At 52.7% G+C, this 15963-nt stretch overlaps 1 protein-coding gene across 8 annotated transcripts in view; it reads right to left on the bottom strand.

The window, feature by feature from the left end:
- Positions 1–15963, bottom strand: part of RGS3 (regulator of G protein signaling 3) — a 140149-nt gene that overhangs the window by 69501 nt on the left and 54685 nt on the right. For 7 of the 8 annotated variants that reach the window (XM_019816366.3, XM_045043535.1, XM_011288486.4 and 4 more), the window contains 5 exons: positions 15538–15643; positions 14457–14808; positions 13548–13587; positions 7802–7998; positions 5210–5293 (listed from right to left, as the gene is read on the bottom strand). In XM_019816366.3, coding sequence (XP_019671925.1) covers positions 5210–5293; positions 7802–7998; positions 13548–13587; positions 14457–14808; positions 15538–15643 — 779 coding nt within the window. Of the gene's footprint in view, positions 1–336; positions 1433–5209; positions 5294–7801; positions 7999–13547; positions 13588–14456; positions 14809–15537; positions 15644–15963 lie in introns of those variants that run through there. The other variant, XM_045043537.1, reaches the window with a different exon arrangement.

Genomic DNA, 15963 nt, shown 5'->3' with positions numbered 1-15963 from the left:
CAAAGGCAGACACCTGATCCACAATCAGACTTCCCCTTCTCTCTACGGTGTTCTACACCCCCACTCCTTATAGTGGGGAAAACAGCGTAACACAAGACCCTCACCTTTGGTGGCAGATGGCCCCTGCAGGTGTCTCCACAGCCCAACACCCCCCCACCCCCAGGCCATCTTTCTGCCTAACCGCCCCTGGAATCTCCAGCCCAGTGCCACTGGCTCACTGCTGGCTTGGAGCCACCCGTGAGCTGAGGGATGTTTGCACATTTGCTCGGATTCTCCTCTAAACGTCTGGCTGAAAGAGCACAGTGCACTTGGAATCAGAAGTCCTGAGGCTCCTACCCGACTCAGGAGCCGTGAAAACTTGGTTAGGGTCCCTGAACCCTCAGCTTCGGTTTGGTCATCCATATAGACACGGGACAGCCCCTGCCCAGGTCCCTCACAGGCTTCTTTCACGAGCCCTGTGTAGACTGTGAATCGAAGCATCATGCAATGTGAGTCCTTGCTGTCACGTTCCTCGCGGATAATTTTAACTGCATTAATGCATAATCAGTTCAAGAAAAAGCCAGTTACTTACGCGCCAGTACAGACATGTATGGAACTTTTATCTCTTTTTTATGCACTAGCTGCTCCAAAAATAAAGGAGGAAGCTATTTTTAGACATTATAGGTAAACCAACAGGCATGCTCAGCATAGTTTCATGCTAAAAAAAAACCCACTTGATCCCCAAATGCCACTGAAGATTACACTGCTCTCTGTTTCGTAAATCCTGCAGTGGCCTTTAGTTAAAAGCAATAAAGATCCAATTTTACATTCTCCGAAGAGGACAAAATATTATTAGTTATGTGAACTTCCCTTGGAAGTGTCACAACCTGACATGTCACTTCTCGTGGGGTAAGAAGAGTCAGCCAGAGGGCTTCGCATGCATCCCCGAAGGCCACAGCTAGCGTGTACTGGACGGTTGCTGGAGTTTAAACAGTCAACATGTTGACATTTAGCTATCAGACTGTTAACAGACCTAACAGCTCCACCTCTGATGCCCTCTCCTACAGAAATACTTACGAGGATATATTAATGTGAAACCAGAAGGATGTTCTCAGCAGCATCTTTGTAATAAAAAAGTAAAGAACATAGATGCCCATCAAGAGAGGGTGGATAAAATAAATGATTCCCCCCTTTCCATGGTAGAATTGTATGCAACTGTGAAAAGAATAAAGGAAAGCTGTCCGGGCAGAAATTGCGTGGGCAGAGTGCCCACCCTGCACTATGTAAGTCAAATAGTGCAACGTGCAAGAATGCCTCCAGTTTAGTCCAATCTTGTAAAATGGAACTGTCAATTTGTACTTTTGTCTAAAATACTCACCACCACACTCTTCACTCTGGGGAGTGGAATTTCACACATTTCTGTTTAATTTGCACTGTATTGCAAGAGAGTCTATTACTTTCGAGATTTAAAAATATATAGGGGCGCCTGGGTGGCTCAGTCGGTGGGGTGGCCGACTTCGGCTCAGGTCATGATCTCACAGTCTGTGAGCTTGAGCCCCACATCGGGCTCTGTGCTGACAGCTCAGAGCCCGGAGCCTGTTTCAGATTCTGTGTCTCCCTCTCTCTATGCCCCTCTCCCACTCACGCTCTGTCTCCCTCTGTCTCAAAAATAAATAAACATTAAAAATATATAAATATTTTTCAAAGGATCTCTTGGCTTCTTGAGCACAGTGCAAACAGACATTTGAAGGCATCTGGGTCACAGAGACAATAGGGGTGTCCTTGAACAGGAGGCTCCCAGTGGCTCCAGCTTCTCCAATGGGGACCAAATACAAGAGCTCAGGAACCCTGGGCTGGGAGGGATCCTGGAAGTGACTCTTTCTAGCCCCCTTCCAGACCATAGTCCTGACTCACCACAGCCCAAAAGAAGCTCCCATCTGTTCAGTTCTTTCTTTCTGCTCAGTGCGTTTTCACTTGTAAATAACATGACTGCCTTTATTTATAGATGAGGACCCTGCAGCTCAGAGAGGTTAAGTGACCTGTCCAAGGCCACACAGCTAGGGCCATTGCCGAGGTCTAGCTGCCCCAAAGCTTTCACTATACGGAGAGGTAGCAATGTGCCTACAGCTGTCCTGCCCCTGAATGTGAAAGAATCCAAACAGAGACCAAAACAGAAAAGCAAAGGAGACCAAAACTGAAGTCAAGGGAGGGGAAGAAGATGACCTAAGAGCTGAGAAGGATCTGAGGGGCTGATTCTCTGAGCAAACCTGGAGGCTTTCCCACTACAAAGAAACCTGGCAGTCACCTCCAGACCCATGGGGAAGCTGGTCGGGGAAGGGTCGGAGGAGGTGGTCTGTCAGGAACCTAATAAGTCAAAAAATGTCCCAGGCTCTGAGAGAGCTGGGTGGACAGCAACGGGAGAAGAACCACAGGCAAGGTGAGAAAGCTCCAGGCCACTACTCTGGCCCCGATTCCCAGAGCTGAGAATGTGGTCTAGACAGGAAGTGATTAAGGCATGAATGAAGAATTTCCCCAAAGGTCGGGTCAGGGAAAGGACAGAGCTGGCACACAGCAGGAGGCAGGACAGAGGGGCAAGCGTGCCAGGGGAGGGCGGTGGGCCTCTCTCCCAGGTCACCAGCACCGTGCTGGCCTTCCTCCAACAGAACCCACGGTGGAGTGATGCCCATCTCCACGGCCCAATTACCCCACTGCCTTCCACAAAAGGCCAGGGGGGCTGCCAGGCGTCTTCCCCACACAGGTTCCAAGGGCACATCTGTTTTCCCAAAGGGTCAAGGGTTGAGAGATTGCTTGGTTAGGAAATCCTTGCGACTTGGAGGGTCACTTCTCCCAAGCAGCCCTAATCAAGTTTTCTCTGGAGATCTTGCCTAAAGGCAGGGTTTGCCGAAAAGACCTCGGTGCCTTAGTTAATGGTAAACTCAGTGAGTCAGTGCATAAAGTGAGGGTGTGTCAATCCTGTGCCCCTGTGACCTCCAGCACCAGGCCTGACTACACAGTAGATGCTCAACAGCTCTTGTTTGAACGTGTAAGTGAGGCTACTCCAGAAGGCTGATTTGATCTCAGGGCCCATTAATCAAGTGTGTGACTTCTGGGAGGAGGTATGATGGGGGGCAGCTCAGTGCGATACTGCATCAGCTCACAGACGTTAGCACACAGGAGGACGCTTGGAGAAGAGATGGGAAGAACAAGGAGGAACATGCCAGGAATAAACGTGAGGGCAAGGGAGAACTCTCTACAATCTAGCACTTTCCAGGAACATAACCCATGCCTGGAGAGGCTGCCTCTACAGATCAAAACTGGCTGGAAAGCCATCAGCTGGAAAGTTACAGGGAAGCCATCAGAACGGGCAACTCCTGAGGGCCCAATCAATGCTGCAATTCTACAAACTTATCCAAGCCCCTCTTGAATTGGTTTAGACTTTTGACCTGAAGATACCAAGATCCATGTATTTGCTTCCTAGCATATTTCATGAAAAAGACATATATTTATTTTACTTGTCTTTGTATCACTTCTTTCAATCTTCAAAAGGGATCTCTGAGCTCTAAGGCACCAAAGATTCAGTAGACAAAGATTTTCTGGACAAACTGTGACTGTAATCAGACTGTGGCTCCAACCATGTGCTTGCCAGTCTGTTTTTAAACAAACGTGCCGGAGGCAGCATGGGATCATGAAAGTGCTGCTGAGCCAGAGAGCAGAGACCCCTGAGTTCCAGTTAATCTCCCTAGAGCCTCAGCTTCCTCATCTGTAGAATGGGGACAATTGCGCCTCTCAAGAGGATACTGCAAGAGCTAATTTAAGATCTACTATGTAAAATGCGTGCACAGTGAGAATACACAGTAAGTGCTCGGTGTTTGAGCACCTAATGGCAAGAGGACAAACAAGAGAGCAAATCCAGACATACGTGTGTATTTCAGGATGACTGTCATTTCTGCCTTCCTCTGGGTCTTGTGGATTTATAGCCACACCTCACTTTCTGACCGTTGGCCACCTGACTTAGCTCCACCACACTTACTCACCAAGCACAGTTCCAAGTGACTTCTTGTTCCTAAAACTCAAATCCCCCCTCACCAAGACGAAGTTTTACTCTCTCACACGCAATTCAGAAGATATGCAAAGGTTCCTAAGAAAGGTCCCCATGAGGAAGCTCAAAGCCCGTGTGGGAGAAATAAGCACGCAGTCTCCCCAGGGAGTTCCCGTGAAAAAGAAAACGCTCATTCAGAACATATGAGTTCTGGTCCCCTTGTTGAACACATACACACACACACACACACACACACACACACACACACACACACACACAAGCAGCCTCCTGCTTAGCCACAGTTACACATAATGTCCCAGAATGCCAGAATGCTGAGGTTGAACGGGCCCTTAGAGACCAGCCAACCACAGCTGCCTCTAATACACACACCCTCACTGTTCAGATGAGGGCACGGAGGGAGGACGGAGAAGTCACGAGCCAGCCAGCAGCAGAACAGGAGCTGGCTATATGCTTCCTGCCTCCTCCACGTTTCCTGATCATTCTACCACCCCAAGCTGTCACTCAGCTCAGCCAAGCCCCACTGCCGGCCTGATGAACAGCAAGCCCCAGGTAGTCCAGTCAGATTCCAGGGCTCCAACTTCTGTGCCACACAGACTTCACAGGACTGAGCCGGCTCTGGGGATTGTGTCGGGGAGGGAGATTCCCCCAGTCAGAGATAAGCAGAGGCCGGCTCCCAGGAAGAATGGCATGATCTCCACACCCAGGCCTCGGCTGGCAGAGCTGGAACCCAGAGGATTTGGGATTTGGGTTAGTACGGACCCAGAAAACCTGAGTAAGTGATGCTCCTTCAAAAATCCTCTTTGACTAACAGCTCTAATCTTCTTACCTACAAAGTCATTCATCACAGCTGGGGTGAACTGCCATCTCTCCTGCTCCTTGGGGGAAGTTGGCATAGACAATGGGATGTCTTGAGGGGTTGGAAAACTTTCTAACCATCAAAGATGAACCAGACAGCTTTGAGAGGTAGTGAGTTCCCCATCGCTGGAGATGTACAAGCAAAAGCTGGGTAGCCATTCGGTAAGGAGGGGGATGGAAGGGGAGAAGGGTGGAAGACTTCAGGATTTTTCTATCCTGAGACTGTACAATGCTAAGACCACCAGGAAGAGAAAAGTTAGGGGCCTGGAGGATGCTGGTGAAACCCCACCCGGGAAACACGTGTGTGAGGCTTACCTCGACAGCCTTGTTCCTCCCCTCGTACAGCAGCAGCTCCTCAGACAACAGGAGTGTCCGGGCAGGGTTACAGAGATCTAAAGGCTGAAAACAATGTGGGCAGTTCAGAGAAGTCCAACGGAGATGGGATGTGGGGAGAGGCAGCTTGCCAGAGCCAGCCACAGAGAACCCTCTCAACTGACAATGAGAAGCCTCCAGCCTCCCCCCACCCTGGGAGCCCAGACGCCCCCTCACACACAGGTGGAAACAGAAAGACAGATGCTCTTGTCCTGAGCGGAACTGGTGCTGCCACCCTCCCCACCAAGCCTCACTGTAAGAGCCACACTGTGGCAGGAAGTCCGACCACATGTTTAAGCCCTCGCAATCCTTCCCCCAGCTCCCTGACTACACTGGGCTCCAGGGCCCTGCCAGGCCCCACTCTCCTCCATCTGTCCCGTTCAGGCCTCATGGGAAAGTCCCTGCTGCCAGGCCCAGGCTCTCAGGACACCTTCCTGAGAGCCTCATGCCAGATTTGGTCACTTAAGTCCCTTCAGAGCCAGGCCAGTCCCTGCTTGAGTTAACGGACTCCTTTGCAGCCATCAGTCCTCACGGACCAATTCCCACCCAAAATTCCTACCCACCCCAGCATCCTGCCTCATACCCACTGAGGAGCCCTTTGCCCAGCCCAGAGAAAGCTCCCTAAGATCTGGATTACCCAGCAGGACTTATTCTCTGTGAATGCATATTTATAACGTGGCTTCCGGGTTACCTGAACCAAGCAAGGTGATGGAAGAAAGATAATGGGACAAATGTCATCTATACACAACAACCTGGATGGATCTCACAAGGAACGTGAGGCAGAAGAAGCAAGGCCCCAGAAGAGGCCAAACAAAACCTGTGACCTGGGAAAGCACACGTAGATGGTGAAAGGAAGGGAGAGCCAGGAAATGACTAGTGTGGAGTCAGGCACTACGATCGGGAAGAGACATGTGCAGCCTCTGCAGTGGCAGCAACGGCCTGTAGCTGTCCCTTCGTGGACACCTGCTTTGCAATTATTCGTTACTATACTGGTTCACGGGTTGGCTTGTATACTTTACAATTTAAAAGTTGTTATAATGTTTTGAAAACGAATTTTAAATTTTTTAACAAAGATCTTAAAATGAAAGTGAAAAAGAATCCCTGTGGATGCCAAGACCTTGGTGGTTCCATCCTGAGAAAGAGAAAAAACGAAAAGAAAAGGCAGGCGTCAACTGGGGAGAGGTAGGTCTCCTGCCAGTGATGTGGTGCATCCTGACAAAGTGTGAGTTCTAACGTCCACTGGACAGCGACAGTCCCGGAATGGGATGCCAGGGAGACCAGAGAAGGAAGGCATGGTCAGAAATGAGGCCCTTCGGGTGGGAGGGTTGGGGTGCCTGGGTGGTTCAGTCAGTTGGGCATCCGATTCTTGATTTCAGCTCAGGTCATGATCCCACGGTCATGGGATCGAGCCCGCATTGGGGTCCGTGCTGAGCCTGGAGCCTGCTTGAGATTGTATTTCCCTCTACCGCTCCCCTGCTCTCACTCTCTCTCGCTCTCCCTCTCCAAAAAAACAAAAACAAAAATGAAAAAGAAGCCCTTGGGTCTATGTCATCTCTATGTTGCTGATGAAGAGGACCAACTAACACAATCTTTCTAGAAAGCAATTTGTCAATATATATAAAGAGTCTTTAAAATGTTTATGACCCATGACCCTGTCATTTCACTTCTAAAGATCTCTTCCACGGAAAATAATCCGAGGGGCAGGTCACAGGCAAGGACTTTCATCACAGAGTTGTTTCCAATAGCAAAGGAAGTAAACGGAAGAATATCCAAGTAGAGAACCAGTTAAAGGAAGATGGTATGGCCAGAGAATAGAATAGTGTGCAATCACCTCAAAAGAAAGGCTCAGAGAGAATTTAGTGATGTGGGAAATGTCTGTGCTACGATTTTCATTTAAAAAAGGCAGAAGGACAGAAAAATGTGCAATGAGATCGGTTTAGCTTTCTTTCTGAAACGTGTATATGCACACACAAAAGACACCTAAATGTTCACACTGCTGGTGTCTGGGTGGTGGAAGACACGAAGGTTTGGAAATGGGGAGGAAGAGAAGGAAGAAGCAGAGGGAGAAGCAGGAGAGGAGAGATGTAAATGAATCTTGGGCCACCAGCGAATCCTGGAATCCTGGCCAGGCACGTTTGTGAAGACCAAGGAGGCCAGACAAGATGCCAGACCTCAAGGCTCTCCCTTGGCCATTTCCAAACAACGAACCACTGGATGAGCCAGAAAGCAGAAGCCTCAGCAAACAGGCCCCGTGACAATGCAACAAATAGCTGGAGTGTGCCTGCCCTGGCCCCAGAGAAAGGGAAAGTCAGGAAAGGGAGCAGGGAGAAAATCCTCCTGGTGCTCAGCTTCCCCGCCCCCACCCTTCTGGAGACCTCCGCCCCTCAGTATAACCCCTAGAATCCTGAGCACCTGCACTCTTCTTTCCCCAAAGGGGACCCTCCTGGAACGAGGCACCATCCCCGAACCCTGGGGCGAAGGACCCTCCTCTTTCTCATCTCCTGAGGGAGCCCATGGGGCCAGCTACTAGCTCACCTGAACAAAGACCGGGAACACCAGGACCTTGGGGGCCAGGGTGACATAGGTGCCATAGCTTGAGTGTGGGGTGTGCGGCCTCATGACCGGGCAGTTCTGGTAGTTCCCATGGCCCTTCATGGTCTGCACTGTCTTCATCAGCCGGGACTTCTTCCCCAGGCCTGTGTAGGACTTCCCTTTACTGGGACCACCTGATTCTGTGGAACAGAAATGGGGGACCATGAGCCATTTCCACACAAAGGCATCCCTGCATCACCTGCAAAGACATCCTTTCCGCAGAAACGGGGAACACAGACTCAGCCAGTCCATCAGCATTTACTGAGCATATGCTACATGCAGGGCCCTATACAAGGTACTGGGAACAGAGCGGGGCCTCAGGCCTCAGGCCTCAAGGAGTTCCCTCACACTCTAATGGGAGTTACACATAAACAAGCGACTCCAGGACTCAGATGGAGCTGGCAACCACCAGCTAGGCTAGGGGCACCGTCCAGTGTCCAGAATCCCAATCAGACTTACCAGTTTGGCCTCATACTTTTCAAAATTGGGAAACCTCTCCTATTTGAAAAATCAGACGAGCTGACCTCACCAGGCCCACGGTCCCACATAGAAGCATCCGTCAGTTGGACTGCCCTGTGTGTCAGATGCGCGCTCTCCCTGCCGCCACCATTCCCACAGCTCCCTAGACATGCCCAGCACAGCTCACCTGTTACATCGTCCCCCAGGTCCCACGGACAAAGGGACTGGAGGTCCAGTGGTAACCTGGGCTTCCCCAGGCTGTATGGGAGCCTTCTCTCTATTAGCCATGGGGGCGGGGACGGCCTGGTTCATGTAAGTCAGTCTACAATGAGCAGTGCACCTGCTGCCCCAGGTCTCGGGAAAGAGCGCCAGCTCTGAAGCCACATGGCTGTGCCCAGACCCCTTTCCTCTCTGCTTACTAGCTTGGTGACCTTTAGCCACTCGCTTCCCCCACCCTTAGAGACTTGCTTTCCTCCACTGCAATAATATTACCAAGTTCAATGGGTTGCTGTGAGCATTCAATGAGATGCTCCAAGTAAAGCCCCGCAATGATGCCTGGAACCCGGTAAGTGCACCAGAAAAGTTAGCTGCTAACTTATTGTGGCTCTTGCTGTTGTGGTTCCTCCACTTGGAAAAGCAAGTCAATCAGGTGCCCTACAGGCTGAAAATCCTAGGCTTCACTGCAGCCAGAAGATACTCTGGCTGGCCACCAACTCACCATTATTCTAATCAGGAAAAGGAGAGAGAGAAGGAAGCACCTTCAGGGAAGAGAGCAGAAGGCTGCCCAGCAGGGGACACTGCTGGACATACACCCCCAACGGAGCAAGCGGTAGCAAGCAGGTCTTTCTCGTGCCCTGTCCACCGGGCAGAGGCGCAAAGCACAGAGTAGCTAAAAAGTCAGGGATTCTTAGGTGTGAGCAGGTAGGAAGCCAACTTCAGATCCTCCTGCTCTGCATACACCTGGGCCCCCTCCGAGGGGCTCTTGCTGCCTGGTGGGCAACTGACCTGGATGCCTGGCCCATGTCCCAGGACCCAGGTCCCTTTCCACCACTCCCCTGTCCTGGCAGCCAGGGGGCGAACAGGTGGTCTGACCCCAGCTACCTCTGGGGGAAGTTCCCCACCAACGCGAGGTCCACGGCCTCAAAGGAAAAAACTCAGTTCGGAAGATTTCACACTTATTTCCTCCGCCCACCGCATGCCCCTTCTCCCCGAGCAGGGTGAGAAAAACAAGTCAGCTCCCCCATCACAAGTGACCACCCATCACAGCCATAACTTGGGGGCAGGACTCAAACCATAATAACTTAAACCACTTCCTGCCTCTTTGAGGAGTGGCTTAGAGAAGAGTAGAAAGGGTGGGGGAGGGAGACAGATGCATGGAACTAGTTAGCTAGCTCCTACTCTGGTCTGGCCATGGACCTCAGCCCCAGGGTGGTCTGTGTCCTTTGCTGAAAGAGCCCATTCTGGGTCTCAAGAACTGCACTGGATTTGAGCTGGTCAAGAAACTTGAACTTGAGCCCTGGCTCCCCCAGACTCTGGCTGTGCAACCCTGAACAGTTTCCTTCCTCCTCTGAGCTAGAGTTTTCTCCTCTGTTAAGGGGGGCTGGTGGGGGGCTCTCACAACAGACCTGAAGGGAAAGGGCTTCATGAACGGTACCAGAGTGGGGAGCACAGGGGATTATCACAAACCCAAGCCGACAGATAATAAACGCATCGGGGCTGGCGTTAGGACAGGGCTGCTGAGCCTCAAACCATACTGTGAATGAGGTCACAGGGTCAATCTGAAACTAGACAGTCTATCTGAACATGACCAAGCCTAGCTAGACCAGAGGAGGCAAAAACACACAGGGCTGACAAGTGAGGGACTGGGGCAAAACAGACCAAAATTAAAGGGTACCATTTGCTGATGCCAAAATCTGGGCCCTGAAGGTCCAGTCTCAGGCTTGTACAAGAATCTATGTCTTCCCTTCCCTAGCCTAGCTGCACACACAGGGTCGTCACAGCACCTTCGCCTTGGGCCTACAGAGCCAAAAATAAGCCGTGCGACATGCCTCTGCCTTCAGGTAGGAAAAGTCTGCTTAGCCCCATTTTATAGACCAGGCAACTGAGTCCTGGAGTGGTTGGGTGACTTTCCAGGGACATCTGGCCAGTATATGGTACAAAGCAAGGTCAATCCAACCTATGCAACAGTCATGCCTGGGAGCCCCATCTCCACACACCCTGGATCACCTGTGACAAATGGGCATGGCTCTCCAAAAAGGATTTTCTAAACTATCTTTTTAAAAAAACAGTCCAGTTTGCAACTGAGCTGCTGAGCTCTGCAAAGTCAACCCCCTTGACTTCCCACCTGCTACCTCTTAACATCCTCTGGTCCAAGCCCCGACATCGCCCCTTTTTGCTAGGACACCTGCTTCACTGACCAAACACAGTAATTACTCGGCTTTGCTCTGGCTTCCGAGGCGAGCCCTGGCAGCCATCCCACTCTGGCAGTGGAGAATCTGAGGCTGGGCCCCTTTGAAGGGCAGGGGACAATGCTGAGGGCCCCAGCGGCCCTGGGGAACATGCCAGCTACAAGCAGCAAGTGCCCTGGGCCTCGGAAGGGTACCAGATCTCGTTCAACTCTGGACGGCTCCATCCTGTCCCGTGAAAGGAGCCTGGGCAGCCCAACCAGAGAAGGAAGCACAAGTCGGCACCGCGGTGACAGCCCGAGCCTCTGGAGAACCCCAAGTGTGTTTAAGGAAAGGTTCAGTTTTGGGGCGCCTGGGTGGCTCAGTCGGTTGAGTGTCTGACTTCAGCTCAGGTCACGATCTCACGGTCCGTGAGTTCGAGCCCCGCATCGGGCTCTGGGCTGATGGCCCAGAGCCTGGAGCCTGCTTCCGATTCTGTGTCTCCCTCTCTCTCTGCTCCTCCCCCGTTCATGCTCTGTCTCTCTCTGTCTCAAAAATAAATAAACGTTAAAAAAATTTAAAAAAAAAAAAGGAAAGGTTCAGTTTCACCCCTTCCTCTGAACTCCAGGACTTGGGGCCATGAAGACTTGATGGTTGACAAAGAGAAAAGATGTTCTTGTATACCAAAAAAAACTATCGTCATGGAGAATAAACGAAGGAAGGTCAATTCTTAATACAACGCATTCAAAAAGCCACCGTTGTTATTAACACCGTCATCATGTCCTTACTTGTCCCTCTCTCTCTCCACAGCTTTGATGACCGGGCCCTTCTTGGTTCACTAAATCTGTGGATACAGGTTGGGAGGACACCAAGAGGCATCTCTGAGGCCAAGAAGGACTCAATCCCACACCACCAGCCCACTGCTGGCAACACACCCCTCCAGCCCCCTTCCTCTGTGACCAGCCTTCCAGCCCTAGAAGCAACCAGCCAGCGTCATTCTCCTTTACTGAGTCACTCAGCAGAAATTGTACCGAGTACCTGCTGTCTGCCACACCCTGGGTCCAGCACTGGAGACACAGAGATGGGGCGGCCCAGGCCCTGCCCTTAATGAAGTCACCATTTAGCAGTGACATCTCCACTCTAACCTAATGCGCTGACTAAAAGCTTTTTAAGAACTCAGTGTTGAATAACTATCAGACTCCTCTCCAGAAGGAACACAGATTCATTTCCAACAGACCAGGCCTACCCACCCGAATGGCCTACCCTGGAGAGAATGAAGATGCCTTCCATCAGCAGCTCTGGGCCTGATGGGAGCCCTTTTCCCTCCCGAAAGGCACGGGTACTTTTCCAAGAACTTGCTACAAGCCAGCATCGACTTCACGCCGCTGTTGGGGAGGGAGGCAAGGAAGCGAGTTTGCAAGCGGCTGGGAAAAGGCCCCTCTCAAGGAAGGAAGTCAACAGGTATTCCGTAGGTGCTAAAGGGCTCAAGCATAGGACCACCAGGCAAGGCTGGTCACAGCTTTCCAGATACCAGCTGGACTCCAGTCAGTTGGACCCTGGCAGGCACGTAGGCACATTCCCTATAGGAACGCCCGGTCAGCTACAGCACCAAGACTGGTATCTCAGGCTTCCTGGGAGAAGGACCTGGGTTTTTTGTGTTTTTTTGAGTTTATTTATTTATTTTGAGAGGTGGGGGAGGGGCTGTGACGGGGGAGACAGAATCCCAAGCAGGCTCCTCACAGTCAGTGCAGAGCCCAATGCAGGGCTCGAACTCACAAACTGTGAGATCGTGACCTGAGCCAAAATCAAGAGTCGGTCACTTATCCAACAGAGCCAACCAGGCACCCTGAGAAGACCCTGGTTTTGAGCTCAGCTTCTTTCCCTGGATCTTAAAAAATAGGGACGGGGGTGGGACGGCGCCTGGGTGGCTCAGTCAGTTGAGCATCCGACTTCGACTCAGGTCATGATCTCATGGTTTGTGGGTTCGAGTCCCACGTCGAGCTTTGTGCTGACAGTGCGGAGCCTGCTTGGGATTCTCTCCCTCTCTCTCCACCTCTCCCCCACTCATGCTTTCTCTCCCTCTCTCAAAATAAATAAACTTTAAAAAAAGATAGGGTCGGGGCGCCTGGGTGGCTGAGTGGGTTAAGCATCGGAGTTCGGCTCAGGCCATGATCTCATGGCTTAAGAGTTCAAGCCCCGCGTCGGGCTCTGTGCTGACAGCTCAGAGCCTGGAGCCTCTTCAGATTCTGTGTCTTTCTCTCTCTCTCTGCCCCTCCCCTGCTCACACTCTGTCTCTCTCTGTCTCTCAAAAATAAATAAAAACATTGAAAAAAAAATTTTTTTTAAAGATAGGGTCAGATTCAAAGGCCAAAAGAGAAGAACCTATCGAGTTCAAAGACAGCCATCTTCTGCATAGCCTCTCTCAGTGGGCAGACAACTGCCCCTCCCGACAACCCTCTGAGGTGGAAATCATCAGCCCCATTTTATAGATGAAGAAACCGAGGCTCATTGAGGGAATATGAATTGCTCACAGCCACACAGCTCTGATTTGAGCCCTCCCTGCCCCACTTCCGCGCAGGCTCAACCATGGTGCCTGTAGCACCTAACATATATTGGTTGCTCAGTAAAAGTGAGTGAATCCCAGTTGAATGCACTATCTCCTGGGCTGCTGTAGGAAGATCCCTTCTTCGTTCTCAGCTGAGGCTCCAAGGATGAAAGACACTGGTTCAGTGAGGGAGAGCGGGTATGGGGAGGAAAGATGGTCTGTGTCAGTATGCTGGGGATCTTACAACTGGCCTCACATCTCCCTGGGGCTGGGAGGGCACAGCAGCAGAGGACAGACCCACCTTCGGGGATGGCATCCTCCTGGTACAGAGGCCGCAGCAGCTGCAAAGGAAGACAGAAGAATCGCATCAGCTCGGCTCCAGGAACGGGGAGGGCCAACCAGGCAGGCTGCTCACCCACCACCCGGGGATAGGAAAGGAGGAAAAACAGCGGCCAGGCTAAGGAGCAGAGGGAGGTGCTTGGAGGGATCAGAGATTCCAGAATCTTCTAGAATGTTAGGGTTGAACAAGGTTTTAGCTTTCATCCAGTATAACCCCTAGGCTGAGTCCCCAACTTTCTGGATGGCGGCTGGTTCCGAAGTGCCTTCCAGGGAACACCGGCACTGCGGGACCCTAAGAGGCCTGCCGTATGGCTGTACCAGCAGGGGAATTCTGAAAATGCTGGGTTAAACCGTCCTCTACTGCAGGATACCCTCAGAGCCTCGAGTAACCTACTCCATCCACATGGGGAATCTTGTCCAGAAGAGGAGGAGAGTTTGGGTTAGTCCTCAAACTTATTTGACCTCAGACACTTCTTTCCCAGAGTATCTCACGGGATTAACGTTTTGGGGCATGAACTCCAACACCCCATCATGCCATCGGGCAGTGTCTGCTTTCACACCTCCCCTGACAGGGGGCTCACCCCTATCACAGCGGCCCATCCCCCTGTAGAAAAAGCCCAGACTGGCAGAAAGCTCTTCCTTCTTTTGAGGTGAAATCTTCCACCCTATGACATCCCCTGGCCCTGGATCTGCGCCCGGAGGCCACAAAGACCCATCGCTCTCTTTCCCCCGGAACAGCCCTGGGGCAGCCAGAGTTAACACACACCCTGCCTCCTCACTGGCACTCCCAGCCCCTTGCAGGCTCCTCCCTGCATGCTCTTGTGCGAGGCCAGCGCATGCCCATCACCTTCTCCGAACCCACTGTCCATACCTGGCTCCCAGGGTTCAGTGGGGCCAGGATGATGTAGTTGGGGTCAGTGGAGGCGGTGGCACGGGACAGCGCAGGCAGGGTGTGCTGGCCCCCGCGCTTGGCCACCTCTGTGTAGCGTTCCCAGCCACCGAGTAGTAGCCCGTCCGAACTGTCACACACCAGGTGACAGCTGTGGCGCTGCTCAGGCCGTGCCTGGGCCCCGTGGGTGCAGTTCTTCTCCCGCTTATTGGGGGGCGACTGGAGGTCGTGCGTCGACTTGCAGGAGGCCCGCCGCAGGACCCCGCCGTCTGGCCCCGGCTTGACCTGGGGGACCATGCGCCACACGAGCAGGATGATCTCACTGGGGCAGCTCCTAGAGTTGGCGGGGGGAGGGGTCACACAGAGAAGTTGAGTTGAGGGTAGGGCAGAGAAGAAGGGTGGGGGAGGGGGAGAGAAGCCCCGGCGGTCAGGCAGGAAGGGAGGTAAGAGGCCACCTCAAGCCGAGACAGCGAAGGGGTCCCTTAGGTCAACTCTAGTTGACTGGCAGTGGCTGAGAAGGGCCCTGAGGCCACGGCCAGGTGAAAGGAGAGTACCAAACTCAACGAGTGATGTGGGTCACGGGCAAAGAATAAGCAAGGGAGGAGCCAGCAAGCCACCTACGTGCCACCCCGTCTCCAGTCATTCTAGAAACAAACGCAAAATGGGTCATGAGAGTTTTACCCCAGCGGGTCCAAATGTAGGGGACCCAAACACTCCAAAGAATAATTTCTCAAGTGCGCGAGTGAAACATTCCCCACATCTACACATCCTTTAGAAACAACGGGAAAATAACGAGCTGAAGTAGAAAGTGACGCCCTGGAGCCGCGCCGTGAGCCACAGGGTCAGTTTGAGAGCTTCTTCCCCGCTATTTGCCCCGGGATCCAAAACTGCTCCGAGCCTGAACCTTCCATTTTCGGGCCAAGAAACCCACCCCCTGGGGAGCAAAGTGAATTGCTCACAGCTGCGAGGAGGAGGGGGCGGGAGCCGCCTTGTGCCCAGGGCAGGGGGTTTGGGGAGGTGTGCCATCAGCCCGAGGCCCAGAGCTGCCCACCGCCCCTGTCACCGGATCTCATGCGCCAGCTCCACGCATTTCCAGTGCTCCACAGGCCTCTCGTTCAGCTGTAGCACGGTGTCCAGCTGCTGCAGCCCTGCCCGCTCTGCCGGACCCCCTGCACGGACAAAGAAAAGCCGCCTGAGGGCTCCCGAAGCCCTGACACGCCAATGACACGACCCATGACATGACCTAGAGTCGTGGCCCCCGCGGCGGCCTCAACAAGTCTGGCCCTCTCTGTTTCCTCATCTGCGAAATGTGGGGCCGACCTCGGTGGCTCGCGGGGGCCTCGGAGGGAGGCACCCGTTCGCCCTCACGTCTTCTCTACCTGCTCACTCCTCGGCCCGTCCACCCTTCCAGCCAGGCCCCCACCTCGCTCTCGCTCTCGCTCTCACTCCCCAAGGGCTCCCCCCCTCCTCCCCCGAGAACCCTTCCTTG

Source organism: Felis catus, chromosome D4 (assembly GCF_018350175.1).
Source record: "Felis catus isolate Fca126 chromosome D4, F.catus_Fca126_mat1.0, whole genome shotgun sequence".
In the NCBI taxonomy this organism is placed as follows: domain Eukaryota; kingdom Metazoa; phylum Chordata; class Mammalia; order Carnivora; family Felidae; genus Felis; species Felis catus.
This window is presented reverse-complemented; position numbering and strand designations above follow the sequence as displayed.